This window comes from Sparus aurata, chromosome 24, assembly GCF_900880675.1.
Source record: "Sparus aurata chromosome 24, fSpaAur1.1, whole genome shotgun sequence".
NCBI classification, from domain to species: Eukaryota; Metazoa; Chordata; class Actinopteri; order Spariformes; family Sparidae; genus Sparus; species Sparus aurata.
The window spans coordinates 18,345,473-18,360,647 of NC_044210.1; the positions used below are offsets into that span (position 1 = coordinate 18,345,473).

Sequence of the window (15,175 nt, forward strand, 5' to 3'; positions counted from 1 at the left end):
CAGACTGGAGCGTGGCGTGGCGTGGCGTGGCGTGGCGTGGCGTGGCGGTGTGTGGCGTGGCGTGGCGTGGCGTGGCGTGGCGTGGCGTGGCGTGGCGGTGTGTGGCGTGGCGGTGCGTGGCGTGGCGTGGCATGGCGTGACGTCTGGCAAATTCACCGGTCGCACATGCACAGCTTAATGTAACATTTAGCCGCACTGTCTCAAATTTTCGATCAGTCGATTGTTGGAATTGACACAAAAAGACAGAAGTGAAGCAGCTAAATGTCAGCGTGCCGTCTGGAGACAGCTCCTCGCCCTTTTCACTCGCCGCCTACAAAACGCTGAAATAACTTTTCACACCTCGCGGAGGACCTGAGGACAAACACCGACACAGAGTTCATGCTGAGTTTATCTCAGAATGAGTCGACAACAAAACAAAGAGCAAGATCACAAATCCTGAGAGGCCAGATGTCTGTGAGGATGGAGGAGACACGGCTGGTGTAACATGACGGTGGTGGTGGTGGGGTTGTGTTGGGTCGAGAGGTCGTGACCTTTGTGTCTGAGATCCAGGCTCTGCTAAGAAGTGCTAAAGTGCAGAGGATTGGCTTCTTTGTCGAGGAGTTAGCAGGCTTACAGGCATAGCAGATGGTTTTTGGGATGTGTGGGTGTATGTGTGTGTTTGTGTGTGTGTGGCAGATTATAAGATAAATCTGTCCAAGAAAAACAAACAGAACCTCACAGAACCTCACAGAACATGTGGAACATCTGATCAGGCTCGTGCACCAGCGTCAGGCGGGTCGAACGCTTTTAGCTCAGCAGCTAACGGGGAAGATTTCAGCGTGATGAAGGGTTTGAACGACATCTTTTCAAATCCGGTTGGGATCTGGGGGCTTCTGGAGGCTCGGATCACTGCAGACGAGCTGTATGGAGCGTCTTCGAGCTACTTCAGGTGTTAGAAATGTTTTGAGGGCTACGAAACTTCACCTGACTTTACATCAGCATGGTGGTGAACTCAGGATTCTCAATGCGTCCCCACTTTCCTTAACTTAAATGGTTAAATATAGCTTCATGGAGAGTTAAACCAGTCAGGATATGTTGTGCTTCAGTCTTTAGAGGTGCAGAAATGTGACAGTTCGCATCTCAAAGCTGAAATATTGATGTCAGTATCACCTGAATCTCTCTCCCACCGAGCTTTCTGAGGTTAAACTACACCGACCTGAGTGTGTGGAGCTTTACCCTGTGATAAAAACACCTCCCTGTCACATCCTGACTGTGAACAACCAGGCCACTCCTCCATCAGAGTGCAGGAACATCCTAATGTCTTCATACAACCTCAACCTATTGTAGGTCAGCTCCTCTCGCCCATGGCCATGAGACGACCCTCGTCCTGAAGTCTCAGCAGCCTTTCACAGTAATGTAATGTAGGTCTGAGAGGAGGAGGAGGAGGAGGAGGAGGAGGAGATGAAAGCCTCGGAGAATAAAAACACGCCGGGATAATCCACTCACGGCCGCTTTACAGACCGTTTGAAGAAGGAAGGGGGGAGACGGGAGCCCACTGTTCAACTTTTGACTCCTGCAGCCTTAAAGAAACCTGGTGTTCTTCTCACCCGACGTGTTTTTAACCTGTTTAATTAGAGCTCGTCCTCGACTCCACCGCTGTGGACAAACAGAGGAGTTCGCTGAGGTTTAGGTGAGGATGCTCAGACTGCAGGTGTAACCAGATATAGACAGAGGGCTGTCGTTAGGACAGTTTTTACATTTGTGGTAATTAGTTTATTTAAAGAATCCTGTAAGCTCATCACTTTAATTTAGAATGATAAAGGCCATCGTTGGGTTGGATTTCTTTGGCACACTGGTGTTTGTGTTTCCTGCCAGGCCTTAGCAGCGTCCATTTTTTTTTTTTCAATGTGTAATAAGGCTTTGTGGAAAGTTAACCACGTCAGTTTTGAGCAGTGAAGTCAGGTTTGTGTGGATCAGCTTTTTTCCACATGAAGCAGCAAACGAAGGAGAAGCAGGTTTATGTTTTGTGGAGAATCAGTCGTCAATCAGACAAACCTGACTCACAAACTTTATTCATGCAGCGATTCATCATCCATCCACTGTAGTTTCAACACGACGATTTCCTGATACACTGCGGTCACTCTGAGTGTGTGTGTGTGTGTGTGTGTGTGTGTGTGTGTGTCCACATCTGTCCACATGTGAAGCCATCTGCCGCTCAGAGCAGATTAGTGGTCACTTCTGTAATACAACAGCGACGCCGTGGTCTCTATTATTTTCTACCTCTGTCACATGCTGAGTCCTCGTTTCTTGTATCTATGGAGACAACTTGTATTTTGCTACGCTGTCTTTCACATTACAACTGTTTTAGCTGCATGGATATGCAGTTTAAAGGCAAAACATGAACTCTGCCAAGCAAATGTCGTCTGTAAGATCCAACGCAAACATCTGCAAACGTCCCAACACCACCAGGAAACTCTGCTTCTGAGGGCCGGCAGCATAAGAAGCAGGATACACTTTAAAACTCAAGTTTTAGGTTTGATATTCTATATTATTTATCATTTATGTTGGTTGGTTGGTTGGTTGTTTTTTTGTTGGTTGGTTGGTTGTTTTTTTGTTGGTTGGATGTTTAATTCGGTTGGTTGGATGGTCGGCTGGTTTTTGATTGGTTGGTTCAGTTGTTTTTTTGCTGGATGGTTGTGGTTGGTAGGTTGGTTGTTTTTTATTGGTTGGATGGTTTGTGGTTGGTTTGTTGTTGGTTTGTGGTCGGTAGGTTGGTTGGTTTTTTTATTGGTTGGATGGTTTGTGGTTGGTAGGTTGGTTGTTTTTTATTGGGTTGGATGGTTTGTGGTTGGTAGGTTGGTTGTTTTTTATTGGTTGGATGGTTTGTGGTTGGTTTGTGGTTGGTAGGTTGGTTGTTTTTTATTGGTTGGATGGTTTGTGGTTGGTAGGTTGGTTGTTTTTTATTGGTTGGATGGTTTGTGGTTGGTTTGTGGTTGGTAGGTTGGTTGGTTTTTTTATTGGTTGGATGGTTTGTGGTTGGTTTGTGGTTGGTTTGTGGTCGGTAGGTTGGTTGTTTTTTTATTGGTTGGTTGCGACTGAAAGAAATGACACCACAATCAGCAAAAAAACAACGTAGGCACTGGTGCTTGATCTGTTTCTCTACCTCAAAATGTTCAGATAAATTCAGGCATTTAAACAATATTCTATCCCTCCTGGAAGATACACAGACACGTTTTGTGTTTGTGGTCCGTCATGAATCCTTAACACAAACCTCTTTAAGCCCAACACCCACAAACACATTGTTAGTGTGCAGATCGAGCTCTCTGTTGGTGATGGTGTCACGTGGGAGAATTTCCCCTCTCGACGACCCCGGCGCCGCTGCACCCGGTTGAACTTTTGGAAAACGTATTTGGGTTGTGGGGATGAGTTGCCGGATTAGACGGGTCATTGTTTGTGCCATCGTCCCTCCAAACCGACCAGGCTGCAGCGGACGCTTTAATCCGTGGGCGGTAGTTCGCAAAAAATCGATGTTAAACAGCCAGAACGGACCAACAACAGATATAATATCATTAACACTCGTTTTATTGAAAGCAAATCTTCTTTCTTTAGTCCTGAAACAATACGTCGATTGAGGGCGAATTAGTGGACACAGTTGCTCTTCTCTCGCCCCCTCCTGTGAACTCTGCGGATGTATGGAGCTTCTTTTATGTGAGTCAGCCGACTGAGCAGCGTCTGTTGTGATGTTTTTATCGGCTGTTGGTGTCCTCGTCGCCCTCCGTTGTGCCAACAGATGTCTCCTCCTCCTCCTCCCGGTCGCCTCGGGGTGTTTTTCTTGCCGCTGGCTCTCGTTCGTGACGTCAGGGCACAAAAAAAAAAAACCCCTCCACCCCTTCCATCTCTCAATTATTGATAGTCGACATGCTTCCCCTGCTCTTTCTCTCGGCCCTGTGAGCTTCCACTACACTGAGCGCTGTCGCCAGCAGACTCAGACAAAGGTTTGGGAGCAGCTCACGGAGGATTTATTTATATACGAGGGGACGTTTTTCAGTTAAGGTCACAAACTACAACACGTTAATGTCAAAGGCCTCAAACAATAACAACTGTGAGAGACGTGGTGTTAATGTCCTCGTAGAAAATGTGCTTCATTTACACGAGGAGTGGACGGTCGCTCGTTGTGGTTTTTAACGTCCGCTGTCTTCTGTTTTTAAACTTCACCGATGAGCAGATCGGAGCTACGTGACGTGAGCTACAGCTAGCAAACATGGTGGATGAGGAGCTTTAGATTATATTTTGTTTTACTGCAAATGGATCGTGACTGCAGTGAGATAGATCTTGATATTTTTTGGCATCATGAACAAGCACTCTGATACATTAACGTACATTTTGAGACAGATTTTGTTACTTTTGGGCAGAAATTAGTTTCATATATTTAGTTTTTTAGTTGTCAGCAGGATTACACAAAAAACTACTGAACAGATTTCCTTCAAACTAAGATGGAGGATGCATCTCGGCCCAGATAATATAATAAATCTTTCCGCTCTTGTTGTCAGACCTAGTGTGGATCCTTCTCCAGCTCTGAGTGTGTTTTCTGTCCCGTGTTATTACCTCCGAGGCCGCCGGACACAAAGACTCCATTATTGAGGATGAAGAGAGACGATGGAGCTTTTATTGATCACTGCTGGGAATTTGGGTCGCGATCAGAAGAAGCGGTGGAAGCTCCGGCCTCGGTATTGTGTGCAGCGCTCGGAGACTTCTTCTTCCATTAACGTCTCCGGCGAGCAGCTCTTTGTTTTTCCTCGGAGTCGACCCACTCAGACACCCTCTATCCTCAGGCTGTCCGGCTGACACAGAGCCGGCCTCCGTGTTTTCAGCTCGGGGTCGGAGGTCACGGAAAGGTTTCAGTCACAATAACTGTCAATGAGTGAGGAAAACATTGGAAGGACAGAGAATATTGTAAGAATCTTCGTCTCTTTCTCTTCTCCAGCGTTCTGTCGGTTCATCCGTGGCTTCCCTCCCTACAGGCGTCGCTCTCCCCCTCCTCTCGCCTTTGTTTGAGGTGTTACTCCCTCCATCTTGTAGCCTGAAATCTCCTCTCCGCCTCTCTGAGAAGGTGTTACTCCCTCAGGTTTTCTTCCTGTAATTCTCCTCCTCTCTCAACCTGTGATTCAGTCCTCCTCACATCGGCTTCTCTGGCTGAACTACACAAGGATCCAGCTGCAAAGGATGAAGTCAGATCATCTTATTAGTCATTTATAAATCCAAGTGACAACATAAAACCATTGAATCTGTTGTGTCTAGCACTGACACGGACGCAAACACATCCTACGCTGGCATAAACTATATTAGTTCAGTGGTTCATGTATTAGACCCCGTTTACACGAGGACGCTTGCGGGTAAAAACAACAAAATATTTTATGCCTTTCGTTTACACGGTGACGGCGTTTTTGGGGCTTGAAAACGCAAAAATCTGAAACCACCCTCCAGAGTGGAAAAGTTGAATACGCTCCGCCGCAGCGCTTCCGTGTACACTGGCAAAACGCAAAACTCTGCTCAGATCTGCTCACGTCGCGTACGCGTTTACGTCACATACATGCGCCAGTACAGGGAAATAAACAAACATGTGGGATTATTTCCATGCATCGGACCTTCAAGCTGCTCTGGCAGCTCTAATAAACGTACAAATGTACAGGATATGTACAGAGAGTATTACTGAACAGAGAAGGATCTGTAATTACCTCTATCAAATTTTGGATGCACCAATTGGTCGGAGGCGACCCAGGCGGCTTTGGACGAGGCCCTAGCCGCCTGGCATGCATACCCAATCGAATTCCACACACTTTTGCGTCACCGTATGCTCGCAGATTTCCTCCAGAAAACGCTCGTCTAAACGCGGAATAAAAAGTGAAGACACGACGCCACTTCTGTTCAGACCGCCATCGTGTAAACGTAGCCTCAGTTGGTGGTTCCTGAGAAGAGGTTTGCATTGACGTCTGCAAATTGATCTTTGTGTTGTGACCAGCGGTCTGAACTCATCCTGTCTGTTTGTGTTCCTGCAGTGGCGCTGAAGAACCAGCCGTCCAATGGCGTCAACAAGAGCATCGACCACGGTGACGACAGCAGGACGCCGGGATCCGTGGACGGACGTATATCTGAGGGGGAGCTGCTGCTGCAGGTCAGTCAGCTCTAACCGGAGCTGTATTCACATTTTATATGATGATATGACATGTTGTGGAGGAAGTAGCACCACACTAACAAATGCAGAAAGGATGTGTGGATACAGTTTGTGTTGAGCGATCTGACCGCCGTCCTTCCCTCAACACGACGTGTTTACATCTGGATTTATTTGTGATAAAGTGAAGAGGTTGTCGTCTGCGCTGACGACTCTCTTGGTTAGATGGTTTGCTGCGTTTGTCTGAGCATCACGCAGAGTCTGCACACAACAACAGCAGCAGCAGCAGCAGCTGTTGTAGGTCAGCTGAAGCGTTGTGATGCAGGAGAGGCGGCTCTGCACAGCAGGACCAGCAGGCTTGTTTGATTCAACTTACAGCAGAGAAATGTCTGTTTTTCAAGCGAGGGGGTCGTAGTCTGAGTTCACCTCAGTGCTCAGCTGTTCCACACTCGTACAGAAGATATTTTTATTTCCTGAAGTCAGAACCATGACAGGGTTTTGGATGTGTGTGTTTATTAAAACAACGCAGTTTATCCGAGGGTTGGAGGGAGCTTACAGGTAGAATCATCATCGTTAAAACCACTCAGATTGGAGGTGGGCGGAGCTGTGAGCTCGTGGGCGGAGACGCAGACAGACGTAAACACCGGTCGGTCCGCTCCGACTCCACGTTCTGATCCCGGAGGACTAAATGGGTCAGAGGAGAGGGACTGAAGGATGTGTCGGCGTGGAGGGCAGCAGCTTCCTGCCTTCAGCTGCTCTGTTCCATTACAGACAGCCAGCCATGAATTATACAGAGCCGGTGAACACATCTATTATTAAACACAGGGGGGGGAAGGATGAAGGGTGTGTGTGTGTGTGTGTGTGTGTTTGTGTAAATCGACTAAAAGCATTCAAAGTATTCCTGGATGTTTTACAGTGTGTCGCCAAACCTTCGACACACACTCCTCGCAGCGGATTTGAGTTAATGTTTTGGTTAAATTCTTCTTCTGTGGTGCACACGGGGAGAGTCTTCCCGTGCTTCCTGCCAGCGTTTGCTGTCGCTGTGTTGTCGTCTCGCAGAGACAACAAACACGACTGCACACACACACAAACACACTCCGTCTGTCTCAGGAGAGCGAGAGGTTGAGCAAACACAGAGCGAGGAGATGAAGTACAGTAAATATTTATACACTGTATGCCACTCCATCCTGTGTGTGTGTGTTCGTGTATAGTGTGTGTGTGTGTGTGTGTGTGTGTTGGACGGAGCTGGGCGTGGTCACACACGATCTAAAACCAGACCGCTTCTGAATACAGACCTGGATTTTAATTCCTAAATCAAGAGATTCAAATCAAAATTGTGAATTGAAAGAAATACAAAACAAATCTGCGGTTGTGAATGAAAGATTATTTTCATCATTGATCGATCGCTCGACAGCTTTACACTGACTGACTCGACCTTTAGACTGAAAGTGAAGAACACAAAGTGACGTCTGAAACTGTCCAAAATCAGAGATGTAACAGTTAAATCTGCCGTTAGTTTCTTTGTAACATTAACTAAGAAAAATAAAACATTTCTAGACGTTCCAACAAGCAGAAGAAGCCACAAATTACTGAGAGAGAACAACGGCATTAAGTTTTGTTTAAAGTAAATGAGCTTTGCCTCTTTCTAGTAAAACCCTCGGACCAAACCTGTCAATAATTCACCGGCAGAGAGAAGCTGTGTCGTTTAAACTCTGATGCTGATGAATTTTTGACTCCCTGTAATGGATTTGAAAAGAGGTTTCATAAAGAGGCGTGAAGTTCTCTCCCTCTGCGAGCCCGGACGCGGGGACGAGGAGTGTGTCAGCGCGTGTCGGCTCAGATAAACACCGCGTTCATACGGAGGTCAGCGTCATTTTCCTCCTCATCAGCGAGGTGTAGGCGGCGGCTGGCTGGATGCCGCTGTGACTCTTCGCGGTGTCAGGACACAGTGTCATCACCTCCTCGCCGAGCCCCGAGGCCGGAGGAGGGAGAGGAGGAGCGACGAGGAGGTGTTAGTCATGCAGTAGTGACCTCCTTCTCCTCCCGCCTCCTCCTCTCCATGACTTCTCTGTGAACCGACGTCCGCTCCAGCCTCTCGTCTTCCTCTGTTCCTGCCCGGGGGAGAAGTCTCATCCCTGCTTTTATAGTTTTCTTCTTCTTTTACTCTTTTCTCCTGCAGTCTGCTGAGGAGCAGGAGCTGGATGCTGCTTTGCCACGTTTGTTTCAGCCTGGAAAACTGCCTCCAGTGCATCTGTAGATGAATAATAGTTGATTCTGTCATAGTGCTTTAAGAAGATATATATTGTGTTTCATGAGATAAACAGTTTCCCAGAGACCAACGTGACGTCTTCAACTTACTTCCTTTGTCCAACAACAGTCCACAAACTGAAGTCTCTTCTTTCACTGTCACAAATGACAAGAACATAAGAAGCTGGAAGTGTTCAGAGAGTCGTGGAAACGCAGACAACAACCTTTCAGTTCCTAGAGAAGTCGTTCCTTTAGAGGACTTTGGAGCAGAGAAGTGACTTTGATGACCCGTCCTGTGACCAACACGCAGCTTAAACACCATGATAATCATCAGAATCATTAAATAAACTTCTTGTTTTCTGTCTGCAGGCCCTCAACGGCTTCGTGTTGGTGGTGACCGCCGAGGGAATCATCTTCTTCTGCTCTCACACCATCCAGGATTACCTCGGCTTCCATCAGGTAATTAATTCAACCCTCAGACTCGATCTCACTCTTCTTTGTCCACCTTTGGTTCATCTCACTTCATCGGGCTTTAAACGATGATATCCCCTCACACACGGCGCTGAACTATGTTCTTTCTGACGCTCGTTTCCAGATATTTCCTCATGTGTCGCTGCCAGTCATGAGCTTAAATACATGACAATTTATAAGAGATTGGCTTTAACGAGCACAGAGAGCAGAAAGTGAACGCAGCGTCTGTCCGTCCTCACACGGAGCGAGAGATGTAATCCAGTTGGCTTCACGACAAGCCGAAGCTCGTTTGTTGAATGTGATTATCAAATTACCCAGAATCTGTCTGTCTGTCTGTCTGTGTGGCACATAACACACACACACACACACTGTAACAGACATCTTGTGTCCTGGCCTGCTGGGGGTGTAAACACCACCTCTCACCCCTCACCTCCCCGTCCACCTGAGGCGCGTCACCACTCGTTTACAGAGGGAACCCAGATCTGTGGTGAAGCTGCTGTCCGTGCTGCAGTCGGGTGTTTGGAAACAACGTCGCGCACCTGAACATCAGGTGTCAACAGCTGTCGCAACACACGTGAAGGAAGACACAAAGGAAGGAGGAGGAGGAGGAGGAGGAGGAGGAGGAGACGAAGGAGGAGGAGGAGGGAGTTTTATTGTTCGGCTTTTTGGGTTTCGTTTTTTTAGTTTCTGCTCTTGTTTTTCCAACGTTTTGCACACAGATGCAGTTATGATATCCAAAATCATGTGAAATTTGATAGTTTCAAATGTCATAGTCTCCCACAAACCTCAGGAAAATACAGGAAATGTGAGCGACTTTGATAGTTTGTCAGACAGAATGTCCCTCCGGCTGTTTGATTGACTAATTGTCTTGTGCTAAGCTAAAGTAAGCTCACAGATTAGCCTAGCCTCCACTAGCTTAGCACAGCCGTTAACATCCAGGCTGCATGAATCCAAACTCGCCTCTCGTTTGCTGTTTGAAAGTATTTCACGAAACACTTCTGCTTGTCAAAATTCCTGGTTGCTGCCCCGAGTTCGACCCCGCCCACAGGGGGAGGGTGGGGGTCCCTCTCTGGTCCTCAGCCAGGTCATGCTGGGTCCGGACCACAGATATCAGGGTCGCAGCAGGACTTTGGCTCGAGTTCAGCTGCTTGAATCAAATGTTCAGCGACACTTGATTTCTTTTGGCTCCACTTCAAGGCAAACGGAATCAAACGCACCCCCTGACAGCTCCGGCAGAACATCCACCTTCGTATTCAGGTCAGATATCTCGCTTCTCACTTCGTCTTGCTGGTTTTTTCCCTCCAGACGGACGTGATGCACCAGAGTGTGTTCGAGCTGATCCACACTGAAGACCAGCAGGAGTTCAGGAGGAACCTGCACTGGGCTCTCAACCCTCCTGCCGGCCTCGGACCCCCCTCGGATCCTTCAACAGGTCTGTCGGCTGAAGACAGTTCAGCTCTATTTTTAGATATCGTGCTAGACGTTACCACGCTGGCTCCATGCGGTACGTCACTGCAACATAAAGGAGATAAATAAACATAAAGCTTTCTCACAGCCGATCGGAGCTGAAGCTGATAAACATCTGGAAGTGAATGCTGATTCCACTGCAGACAAAATCCAGATGTCTTCAGGTTTTCTGTCCAACACTAAACAGTTTTAAATGAAAACATCAACTTTGCTTCCATTTTTAGCAAAAGACAAGAGCAAGAAATCAAACAACATGGCCGACAACCAGAAACTAATAGACCAATGGGCGTGGCTGAACAAAAAACAGTCTATAAGTCACTTGTGTTTCCTCTCATCAGTGTAAAACTTCACATTTCTGTGTTATTACTGTATGAATCCAACCAATGGATGCTTGAGACGCTTGAGATGAGAATCCTTCTGGACGGTTGTTGTTTTTATGCCCTTGTGAGTCTGAACTGAGGTCAGAGAGGAGGCGAGAAGAGGTGACCTTTAACTGGAGCCTCCTGAGAGGTGGTCTAAATGTTACAGCACACACACACACACACACACACACACACACACACTCTCCTACTGTACAAACAAACACTTGTCATTTTGCATTAGATGAGGGTCGGCAGTGAACGAGACACGCACCAACTGTACAAACACACACAGACAACAGATCAAGGTCACAGCCACACACAAACATCTCGCTCATCATCTTCATTTAAATCTTAAAGGGATATTCCGGTGTAAGTTTAATCTAAGAGTTAGACTCCCTCTCGAGAGATCAAGTTAGCAGACCGCTAATTTACGGAGTTTATCAACCTCAGAAACGACCGCACGACAACAATACACTGCAGTAAATGGATCCAAATATAAACCGCCACCAAAAAGCCACAAATAATGCTCAGAACAGCACCAAACTTCAGCAACAGTACAAATAGGGTCTCAGCACATAGTCCGGGGCATCTAACCTCCGCTAGCTTAGCTGGATTTCTACTGAAAAGCTGACTAAATTTACCACTCTTCTGCAGCAGCTTCCTGTTGACGGGAAGTCCCGACGAGTCGATTACCGAGTGCAGTAGAGTTCCGCGGCTCATGGATGAAAATGTCTGATTATGACTCCATGGAAAAGCAATCAAAGTTCATATGTGTCTTACCTGCCAGTTTATAACAGTTATTATAGAGAGCGGACAGGGAAAAGAACGGAATTGAGCATTTCTAACCGCACTCGGTAATCGTCGCGTCGGGACTTCCCCGACCCGGAAGCTGATGGAGGAGAGTTGAACTCTGTTTTTAGCTTCCCAGTAGAAATCCAGCTAAGCTAGCGGAGGTTAGATGCCCCGGACTATGTGCTGAGACCCTATTTGTACTGTTGCTGAAGTTTGGTGCTGTTCTGAGCATTATTTGTGGCTTTTTGGTGGCGGTTTATATTTGGATCCATTTACTGCAGTGTATTGTTGTCGTGCGGTCGTGTCTGAGGTTGATAAAACTCCGTAAATTAGCGGTCTGCTAACTTGATCTCTCGAGAGGGAGTCTAACACAGTTTCACGGTGATTTAGACCATGGATTAAACTTACACCGGAATATCCTTTTAATAGAATATGAATAATATGATATTTAACGTCCTCAGACGGAGAGTCGGTGTCGACGTCTTCCTGCCTGGTGAGCTACGACCCCGACCAGCTCCCGCCTGAGAACTCCTCCTTCCTGGAACGAGGCTTCGTCTGCCGCTTCCGCTGTTTGTTGGACAACTCCTCCGGCTTCCTGGTAACGCTGACAATTCAACTCCACACAACTTTATTTAAACGTTTACTAGCAGCAACACCAAGATCACGTTCAACCACGATAGATTTCGAGACAGAATTGTTGATAAAAATGGATCCGTATTTGAGGCTGCTGGTGTTTTCAGGCCCACAGCAGTATGGCGTGCCACCTCAGAGTCCCTCAGGGATCAGAAGCCACCGTTCACTCCTGTAATCCGCCTTAAGAGAACCTCGGGGTCGTGGGGAAAAGGGCTTTAATCCTCCCCGCACCCAGAGGAGACGAGAGCGCAGGGGGAACTTGCTTAGTCAGGGTTGGTAGCTCCACGCCGGCCGCCGCTCCTTCCACTAAGACAATTAGCTGCAGATGAAGGAAAAACAAATCCATAAAACCTGCTGGGAAAATGAGGCAGGGTCTCCCATGAGCAAGGCAGTAAGAGAGAGGTGTGTTCTGACTTCAGTTTCTTGTTAACTCTTAAAGACCAGTAACAGTTACCAGACTCTTGTTTTTCCAACCTTCTCCTCACAGTCAGGATTGAGTCTCATACATCATCTGATCCAGGAGAACCTGATGTTTACGTCCAGCTCGTTTAAAGTCACAGTTTTACATTTGCCTTGTATGAGACGGGATGAATTTACCAGAGTTCTAGTTGATATTTTGTGTTTTTTTCACTCTGAAGAAAGAGAGCACCTCAGAAAGTTTAGTTTTCTTACATAAAAAGATGAACTTTTCAACTTATGTATGACTTTTTGTCTTTAACAGTTCGCCAAACAATACGAACACAATAAAGCAAAAAAGCTAACACCTCAATTTAAGTGCAAAGTCCTGCCACACACTGTTAGAAAGCTCAGATTCTCCTGGTACAATCGACAAAACAAACAAACTAGCATGAAGAAGTTTTGCCAGCTCACCGATTAACTGTCTAAATGTCAATCAGATCCATTTCAGTAACATATTCAGTCAAAAACACAGTATTCTGTGATTAAATGGTGACAAAAAAACTGCAGTTCAGGAGGATTTTTCATGCTTTTATTAGTAAAAAGACCTGGAGATGCTTCTATGCCCGCACTAGAGCCGACAACAACAACAACAACTTAGAAGAAAAGCTTCTTTTATCCACCGACCTCTGGGAGTTAATGAGGAGTTCATGCTTTTCTCTTTTTTCCATTTTGTTTTGCATCTCCTCTCGACCGGCTGTGAAGCTCCACTTACAGACGCTTAACATGATGCTGCTGAATCCTAAAACATTATTGGTCTGAGTTATATTACAGTGCCGGGCTCGTGAGGGGCTTCGAACCTGCGTCTCTCCGTCCTCCCTCCCAGTGCGTTTGCGTGAGCAGTAAGCCAGGTCTCTGCTTCTGTCTACCGGTCGCTGTGGCTTTGTTTTCAATAATCCCTCCTGCTATTCAGGGCTAGATTCCTGACATCACGACTGCAGGCCCTTAAACCCACCAAGGTCAATTAACCAGAGCTAACAGAGGAGGCGGGGGTCCTCACACGAGAGGGCGCGGCGAGGACAGCAGACGGGAGAAAGTGTTTTCAGGCTGCTGACGGTCACAAATGGAAAGTTCGGTCTGTGTTTGTAAGGAAACCTCCTCTGTTTAGGTTGTTTTTACGACTATTAGACAGACAACCTAACAGATTAGTGAGGTCAGATCTCAAGAAACTGAGGACGCGCCAAGCAAAGAGAACGAGCGTCTACTCGCCTGTAAAAGACAAAGAATCCCCACAACATGACGTCCCAGTCACTGAAATGATGTTTGAACCAGTGAACAAGGAGTCATGTGACCTGCGGGAGCGTAGCTGGAAGGTTTCTAGAAAGAGAAACCAGCCCTCAGTGTGTTTACAGTGTTCTGAAGTGGTTTCTGCGCTCTACATTACCCGGCAGGATAAATAAGACTGATGCTGCTCGACAGGGAGAAAAGAAAGCAGCGCTCGCTCGTCTGCTCTCAGGGAGACGAATCCAAATCCATCTTTTTGTCGTGTATTGATATTTGCTCTGCTCCTCTCAGGCGCTGAACATCCAGGGTCGACTCAAGTTCCTCCACGGTCAGATGAGGAGCGACAGCGAGGGCAGCAGCCCGCCTCAGCTCGCCCTGTTCGCCATCGCCACGCCCCTCCAGCCTCCCGCCATCCTGGAGATCAGGACCAGGAACATGATCTTCAGGACCAAACACAAGCTGGACTTCACTCCCATGGCCTGCGACGCAAAGTACGCGCTGTCAGACACGCACACTTGTGACCAGTTTCATTTAAAAATCGAGTTCATTGATTTTATCTCCGGTGCTGTTGATGTTTTCAGGGGTAAAATCGTTCTGGGCTACACGGAGGCGGAGCTGAGAGTCCGAGGCTCCGGTTATCAGTTCATTCACGCCGCCGACATGCTGTACTGCGCCGAGAATCACGTCAGAAGTAAGTGCAAGTCAATAAATTAGCAAAGTGAGGAAATATGATTCCAATCAACACAACGAGGGCTCTTTAGCAACATGACAAACACGTCAACATCAGTGAAACGTCTATATTGTGCAGACAGAGTGGTGACAGGAAGTGATTTAGCTGATTCATTGACTTTTCTGACATCACGCAGCTGTGATGTTTGCAGCTGTTAACCTCAGCGTACATCCACAGTTAGAGTTATCGACCCGTCACTCGTGTTCGGCTCAACATACATTTATAACACACGCAACAAACAAACAAACAAACACTCTGTGTGTGTGGAGGAAACCTCCCAGCGAGAGTCAAGTGTCCTACTTAGCTCGCGTACCGGATGACCCGGTTAGCTGTAACCATGGCGCCCTCAACGCACCGCGACCAGACTCGCTCACACACACAAAGACACACACTGTATGCATGTAGTCATGCATGCCGGAGCAGAAATACATGCATATGCATTTGGGAACATACAGCGGAGATGCGTACGTGTCGGGCACGCTCGGATGCACGCACAGATGGGAGACTCACACACAACAACACAGATTCTGCTGTCAAACACACGAGCAGACGGAACAGACGGCTGCTGATTATACTCACAACAGATTCTGTGCTCCAAACATCTAAACTCACTACACATTCATCCACCAGACAGGATTCACACAG

The 15,175-nt window shown here is 47.2% G+C and overlaps 1 protein-coding gene across 8 annotated transcripts in view; it reads left to right on the forward strand.

The window, feature by feature from the left end:
- ahr1b (aryl hydrocarbon receptor 1b) overlaps positions 1-15,175 on the forward strand; it is a 43,110-nt gene that overhangs the window by 5,253 nt on the left and 22,682 nt on the right. For all 8 annotated transcript variants that reach the window (XR_003982998.1, XR_003982999.1, XR_003983000.1 and 5 more), the window contains exons 3-8: positions 6,036-6,151; positions 8,765-8,854; positions 10,172-10,298; positions 11,949-12,085; positions 14,092-14,291; positions 14,382-14,491. Coding sequence is in view for 2 of the 8 variants with exons in the window: in XM_030409781.1 (XP_030265641.1) it covers positions 6,036-6,151; positions 8,765-8,854; positions 10,172-10,298; positions 11,949-12,085; positions 14,092-14,291; positions 14,382-14,491 (780 nt within the window). In the remaining 6 variants the exon portion in view is untranslated. The remainder of the gene's footprint in view (positions 1-6,035; positions 6,152-8,764; positions 8,855-10,171; positions 10,299-11,948; positions 12,086-14,091; positions 14,292-14,381; positions 14,492-15,175) is intronic.